The 7645-nt window shown below is 41.8% G+C and overlaps 1 protein-coding gene and 1 long non-coding RNA gene across 3 annotated transcripts in view; both read left to right on the forward strand.

Moving 5' to 3' along the window:
* The window catches only part of LOC309719409 (N-alpha-acetyltransferase 15, NatA auxiliary subunit-like), a 25924-nt gene extending 20818 nt beyond the window's left edge, over positions 1-5106 (forward strand). Inside the window, exons 19-20 of one of the 2 annotated variants that reach the window (XM_082555521.1) lie at positions 4341-4438; positions 4518-5106. In XM_082555521.1, the coding sequence (XP_082411647.1) occupies positions 4341-4438; positions 4518-4727 (308 nt within the window). In that variant the 3' untranslated portion in view covers positions 4728-5106. The other variant, XM_082555522.1, reaches the window with a different exon arrangement.
* A 1658-nt stretch (positions 5107-6764) lies between these two features.
* LOC309713784 lies at positions 6765-7404 on the forward strand. Its single transcript, XR_014278672.1, has 3 exons — positions 6765-6861; positions 6960-7008; positions 7314-7404. It is a non-coding gene; the product is annotated as an uncharacterized lncRNA (long non-coding RNA).
* The last annotated feature ends 241 nt before the right edge of the window (positions 7405-7645 follow it).

The raw sequence follows: 7645 nt of genomic DNA on the forward strand, positions 1-7645 counted from the left end.
AATATACGATCCACAGATACGTGTTGTATACAGTCGTGATGTGTACCAATCTATTCTATAAATGTGGGTCCAAAACCAAACTTAAAGGGTGCGTCATGTCGAACGGTTCTATTTCATTGAATGACTGATTCCACTGTTTGTCCTGCATACAAAATGTTGACAAGGTGACACAAATTAAATACGTGTGCCTGCCTGGCATAAAGCCAGTGTGGTCTGATGGATAATTTCAGTCTATTAACCAGTTTTTCTTTTGGCAGTAACAAAGTAGGACAGCAGCTAAACATTTCATAGAATCCAGTGTTGAAGGCATCTGGTTACTGGCTTTATTATCTAAGTGGGAAGATATTATGGTTTGTATTTCTTTCAGCTCAGTGTGAGCATGTAAATTAAGCTGAATCATCAGATATTGTGGGGAGCACTAACAGCTCAAAGAATGCATCCCCAAGTTTACCTGCTTCACCTTGCAAATGGAAAACTTTTGCATAAAAATAATCAAAATCTCTGTTGGTTTTATCCAGGATTGTCAGAAAACTGCCGTTTTGTCACTTTATCCTTTGTGTAACCTTAAATGCTCATGAATGCTTTAATTAACAGGCTAATACTCAGCGGAGTTTAGCCCCAAACTCAGTGCTTCTGTGCACGTCTGCAGGAAAATGCACAGTTAATGTTTGTGGAACTAAACAATCCACACTGGGGAATACAAGCTAACTAGAGATGGAAACGTGTACAAAGCATAGGACAGCAACAAGGAGGAAAAACAGGGATAAACAAAAGACAAAGACTGCAACTATAACAGAAGGTTTGGGATTGAAAGAGAGGAAACACCTCGGGAACACAGCTGAAACTGATAAGAGACCACGAAACTGAATACTACTGAAATAAACCTGAATACTTAACAAATGGGACGGGGATTACCTAAATAAAACAGGGAGACAAACATCACTGACAGAAACGTGACACAACAGGGCGAACACGAGGGAAATGATCATATAAAACTAGGCAGAAAGACTAGAATAGAGAACCGTTTCATGGTCTCAGAGAGAGTGGAATCGATAGAGATCGGATCCATCGATCAGAAAGACTGAAGAGAACAGAAGGATGATAGGGACGTCAAATATGATCACATTTATCAGCGTTACCTTTCACTGAATATCTAATCTTCTCCAATTTTAGACGTGGTGTCACTGAGTGCTGGAGGGAGCTTAGTTGACTTCTGCTGAAGGAGAAGACGATGTCTTGCCAGTAAGGAAATAAACGCCAAAATGTTTCATTGGTTAGAGGTAAACCAGTTATAGTCGACTGGGAGCCTAAATATGGCAACACGGGGGAAGGTCACTGAAAGGATCTTTGTCGTGGTATCGAAATAATTCTGCCAAAAGCGAGCGAGGAGTGAGCAAGAGAAGAGCACGTGTCAAGTTGCCCGATGGCTTTGTCGCAGTGATGACACTGGGATAGATTTAGAGCAATGGACTCTGAGGGTGCCATGATGCAAGGATTCCTTATACACTGTGAGCAGTACTGGGAACAGTTTATCCTGACACTTTTAAAGTGGAAACAGGACCAGGAGACTTATTACTTTGCATGCTTCTCATGGCGACAGTGATTTCGCCATGGCGTCAGGTTTTTTAGCAGCGTCCGAGTTTATCATGGGGAAATTGAGACGGTCTAGAAACAAACTCATTTCAGTGGAGATTTAGATTTATATAAACAGCATTAAATGAGTGAAAAACTTCCTCGTGGTGTTACACGCTGAAGGAAGGTTCATCCAGGTGCACTGAAACACAGTTCAGTGTTACTGACGCTTCCATTACAATAACTGGCCGGCGTTGCTTTTGTGAGCGATTATTTTGCCGGTCGCCCGTTCTGCCTGTTGGTCGCGTTCTCATCAGTGTCGTTTTTCCTTTTGTTAATTTTTGCTTCCTCAGGTTTGGTCAGAAACAATAATTCAGTAACACATTTGATGATTAAATGGTGATTAAATGGCTTTATTCCATTGAAAATGTGAAAGTCAGGTGTAGTTCCCTGTACTCCAGCTGAGACCAACCTGAACCCCGTTCAGAGTCCGACAGCCTCCTCCAGAGTAATTCAAGGTGGATGTTTCTCACCCAGCATTGACAGCTCTGGGGTGGAGCTGGATCCGGTCCCAACCGTAGCAGACGCCCGCTGGCTGTAAGGACGAGGACTCCCTTACTGTTAGTTATATTATAATTTTATAGCACACCTTTCACTTAATTAAGGGCACTTTATCACTTTAACCATGGATTTGCACATAAGAAGTTTAATTATTTATTGAATATTTATTGGGAATTTTAAAAGCAGTTGGTAGCCTTGTTTCAGATCCTGCACAGCTGCTCCTCATCAAGGAACGTGGTGGTGTCTGTGAAAAGGACGGTGACTGAGAGAAAATAAGCTTTACCAGTAAGAAGTAATGCAAACGTGTGTGAAAAATGTAGAATTAAAGGTGATGCAAAGAAGTGACTGTAAGATGTGAGGACTCACCTTTCTTTCCTGTGTTGTCTCCAAGGTCCAGACACCATTTAAAGGTTCTGGGAGAGACCGTGGGTTAAGGGAGTGTGGGCAGTCTTTGTGCTTGGATGTTTGGGTTTTTATAATAAGGGCTTTGGTATAAGATTAAAGTCAAATATCTGTTAATATGAAAGTGTGAAATATATATATTTATTTATTCTAATTGATATATTGTGTAATGTGGTGGAAGGTTGGGATTTGAGAATTTACCTGTGAGTGGAATAATGGTTTAGTCTGTGACAGCTGGAAGTACTTAAGGCTGCCAGTTGTCAGTAGATGAAGTGTTTGTAAGGAGAGCTGTATGCAAATTAATACTTGTTCCACTGCACTTGCCCTGGTCCATCTCACTGTGATTCCAGCCGCTAAGGGCCGCCCTGTTACACCAACCATGGTCATCGTGGGTACCGTCCAAATGTCGTGTCTTCGATGTCTTGGCTACAACATGTTTGTCCTGTCCTACCCACCAGGCTAGGATCATTCACGTGATAGGGGGGGTCAGCATATTGCAGCCAACCGAGTTCTGTTTTCTAACTATTGGTGGGAGTTTGGGACGCTGTAACTTTAAGCCTCTTAACACTGGTGTATGTATAAGGGAAGAGTAACTGTTTGTCTAAACACAACAGTAGCAAAGTGCCAAAAGTCAATTTAAATGGTGTTTCTGGCACTTTGCTTCTGGCCATTTGTTCCCGTTTGTTTAAATGTGGAAGACAAGTTTGGCAGGTTTAAGATGATGTTTTTGCACCAACATGGTCAAAGAGCTGAAACAAACGAGCAAACAAAACCAAACAAACCTGGCACTGTGTGCTCCCCGTCCTTTATACAAACACAAAGCAGTTTGACTGCACGTGAAGCGGTTTTACGTTCGCCTTTATCCAAACCTTAAATGTTCAAATGGACTTGTTCTTACACAGCTTTGTCTCCTCCAGCTGAGCACTTTATACAGCTCTACATGTTTTAATATAAATATAATCCAGGAAACGTGGAATAACACTTTGATGTTGTCTCCAGTAAGTGAACATTTTAGCAGCAGCTTAGCCCTCAAACGTTGCACACCAATGACTGCACACATGTTTAAGCTTAGTTACTAGTTTGCACTTGAACATGTATGCATTTGTAAAACGTTTGAGATCCCTCCCCTTACCATCAACGGGCTTCTACTGATCCTTTATATTTCAAAGGTCATGTTATATGTTCATGTTAAATTAAAACGGCATCGTGTCATATTTATGTTTATCGATCATATTGTGAATTTTAGGGTGTTTGAGAGTAAAAAGGGAAAAATATGAGTACTCATATTTGCTCAGGAAATCACTTTGGTCCCATAGAAATGAATGTAAAACAACAAACGTGTGATGCTAGTTTGCAACAGACGCTGTTTACAGACATTTTGAAATCAGGTGCTCTACAACCCGGCGGGTCGGTGTTCCCTTTAATATAATTCTTATATTTGAACTATACAATAGGAAATGCTATAATGTTAATAAACCCCTAAAACTCATATTTTGTCAAATCTTTCAGGAGGTAAATTTCCAGATTGGCCTCTGCAGAGCCTCAGACCTCATTATCGAAGCGCTCGTCTTGACAGAACAGAGCGAAACCCCTCCTGAGGTGGTGTTAGAATATCCTTTTAAAAATAACTGTTTCTGAACCGTTTCATCTACAACGAACTAGAAAGGAGCTCGCCACAGAGCGCTGGCTGTGTCGGATAACAAAGACGGTCATATTGCTTTTCATGCTCGTTCGAATTGTGCAGATTCTGTCAGTTCGTACGTGATGTTCAGTGTTGTTTGAAATCATTGTGTGTCGTCTCTCAGCCGCTAAGATGATGGTTTACCTGGAGCCTTCTTCTGATAAGATGGCGTGTGAGATAGCTACAGCGCTGGACGAGTCGCTGGCTGGACGAAGCATTCAGGTTTGTGGTGCTGTCCACAGTGACGTCACACAGCAGCTTTGTGTCCACTGTAGTTGACTTTGTGTGTGTTGTGCTGCAGATCTGTGCCGAGGTCCTGGAGGCTTTGCGTGACGGCCAGCTAGGTGAGGGTCAGCAGAAGGCAGCTGAGGCCTATCGAGCTGCCTGCCATAAGATCTACCCCTACAGCCTGGCCTTCATGCCGCCTGGTTACCAGGACAACAGCACCGTAATCAGCTCTAATGGCGACCTGTCGGCAGGAGAGCTCGATGACATTGCGAATGAAATGTGAGACGTGATGAGGAGGAGAAGCGAGCATGTTGCCACACGCCGTAGCCCCTCCCAACAACAAACAAACTCCCTGACATTGCACTGAGCTGGATGGACCGAGTGCCACAGGAGACACAGAGACCTTTTTTTAACAAAAATCGTACTGTTGTTGAGTACATGTAAAACAGAAAAAACACGAATACGTTTTGGGAGGCTTGAAAGGATTGTGGGAGACGTGGACCTCCTGGGTAAATGGCTTCTGTAAACACAGTCTAGGCTTTTATAACTCCTGTGTTTTCATGCCATCTTCTTCTTGTTGGTGCAGCTGCTTCTCAGATTTTTAAAAGTAATTTATATATTACAAACTGATGGATTAATAAAACAATGTTTGCAAAACTAAACAGTACTCGTGATGGCGTTAATGATGTTTGTGTGCTCAGGTAAGTGACATCACATGCAGCCTAGTGCCATGACTGTTTGTGTTGGCTGCCTCAACAAAACCTCAAACCCCAATCAGAGGTCATGGCTATGGATGCCCATTTCCACCACACAAAAAATAAAAAATTCTCCATAACTCGAAATTTCGAGTCAGCTCTGTTGGGTCTGCGCTTCACAGGCCCCGCTGGTTTAGACTTATTCCCGTTAACGAAGCAAGACGAACAGCTCGACCGGTTTTTCACATGCTAGCAAGGCAAGGACCTCAGAGCAGCCTTCTGCCCTCGGTGTCAGACCCAAGAAGCAGCTTCCCCTGCAGCCTCTTATTTCTGTGACACACAGGCTGGATCCCAATTCAGGGTCTGCAGCCTCAGCGGTCCTCAAGGGCCGCGTACTCAAAGACCGCTAAGGCCGGAAGTGCGAGGCTTGTGAAATGGGATGGTCTAGCCTCCACGCGCTGCTCAGGTTGCCTAGCAACCACGATACTAACAGCTGGAAACTTTTCATACAGCTTTGTTTGACAGAAATGAAGGAGAACATATTTTGTACATTTGTTTCTACATGAGCTGTGATTTGATGAGTATCTGAGGCTGAGACCACAGGACTGTAAAACATGATTGTTGGGCTTCATTTCTGTGCTGAACAGTCATTTAAGATCAGTTAGTAAATAACAAATAGCTGATGTTGTTCATGAGACTAAAGTCAGTGTAAATATAATATGGCCAATATTATAGTTATTATATTAATCATTATTAGTTATTACAGCAGTGAGTTTGAACATTGTGTCAAACACTGAGCTTCAGTAAAGATTTATGTTGCAGTTATTTTCCTACCACCTTAAATCTTCACTCAAAGACAAGTATCTGTGACAGTGTATCTATAGATGCATTACATATAAGAGACAAATATTGTTCTTTTAATATGCTGCCATTACTAAATTTGGCTCAATGCTTACATACATGTGTAAAAGCAAATGTACGAGCTGTGATAACTGTGTCTGATAGAATGAAGAGTAGACTGATATATGAAATATTCCTTTATTGGGTGAGAAAATCAGACCATGTCATAACTGCTGTAAGTCACACAGAATAGATATCAGAGCCTTAAACAGGCTGACGTCTGCTAAATGGGTCAAACTGGGCAGAAAGTCTACAAACACATAACATCCTTATAGAATATGATGTAACACTATAGATCAACTTAGCTCAGAATATATAAAGCATATAAACAGTTACAGCAATATGATGCAACAAACACAGCAGCTACTGATCCAAAATACTCAAAGCTTCATAGAACTGAAACATTTATTTGTTTATTAATAACTCATGAAAGAATAAAGTTACGTTGAAACCAAGCACACCATTGTTTTTCTTGTGACATTACCAATAAGTCTGATGTGTCACATGGCCCTCTCCCTATTGAAAAAACTAAAGTTGTATCCAAGATGGCCGACTTCTAAATGGCCACCATGGTCACCGCCCATCTTGAGGAGTTTGCCCCTCACATATACTAATGTGCCACAAACAGGACTTTAATATCACCAACCATTCCCATGTTGTTACGCTGTATCCATATGAATGACCCACCCTGTACAAAGTCCTTATTTAATGTGTGCAAGGTGACGAGAGGAAATGGGGCAAACGTGAGAATGAAGAAAAGGGCGAATGCATTACAACAGAATGAGAATGAGGACACCCCTCTAACCCTACGTTATGGAAAAGGTGAGTGTTGTTCATGATGTGCTCCTTTTGTAAAACCGTATTTTCACCTTTGAAATGTGTGTTTTTGACATTGATGGTGCATCTGCTTTTCTTTGTAGCACCTTTTATGGTTCACCTCCCTTCCAGGCTGCTATTTGATTCAAATGGGTTGGTGTGTTTTTTGATTTGTATTGTATGTTTTCCCTGCGCACTTACTACAAGAAGGAAGGCATTTCCCCCAACTTACAGAGTGCCTCAGTACTGTCCAGCAAAAACAGATAACATCCAGATAACATGAGTGTTGTTCTTTATACTTGACCCACTACATGCCAAACTCAAGAGTAACTGTCCAGTCTGTCCAGAAAAACCACAGTTTTGCTCATTACACATAAATAACATTGTTCATTTGAGCATGTGACTGAATAGTGTTTACTGTATGTTTGACTGGCTGCATGCTGAATTTCCACTTGTAGTTAAGGACTTTCAACTCTGAATACAAACAACTGTGTTGCTGTTTAACTAGTCGTCAAAGCAAAGTCCACGTCTGTGGAGTGAGCAGAGCACCGTCACTGCACGTCTGTGAGTACTCCTTTATTCTGCAGCTAAACAGACATGCACCGTACTGAATGTAGCTTTACGAGCAAAACGGCTGCAGCGATGGAGAGATGTTATTATGGAGTTTGAACAGCTTCATGAGATGTGCAGCAGCTGTATCTTGGTGCAGCATTTCCAGCTGGGATTACTGTGCTGTAGGCTGCACAGTAATCCAACGTGTCTGTTTTTGAAATGAAATGATTATTTTTCT

The sequence above is a fragment of the Aulonocara stuartgranti genome (assembly GCF_965226115.1).
Source record: "Aulonocara stuartgranti genome assembly, chromosome: 2".
In the NCBI taxonomy this organism is placed as follows: Eukaryota; Metazoa; Chordata; class Actinopteri; order Cichliformes; family Cichlidae; genus Aulonocara; species Aulonocara stuartgranti.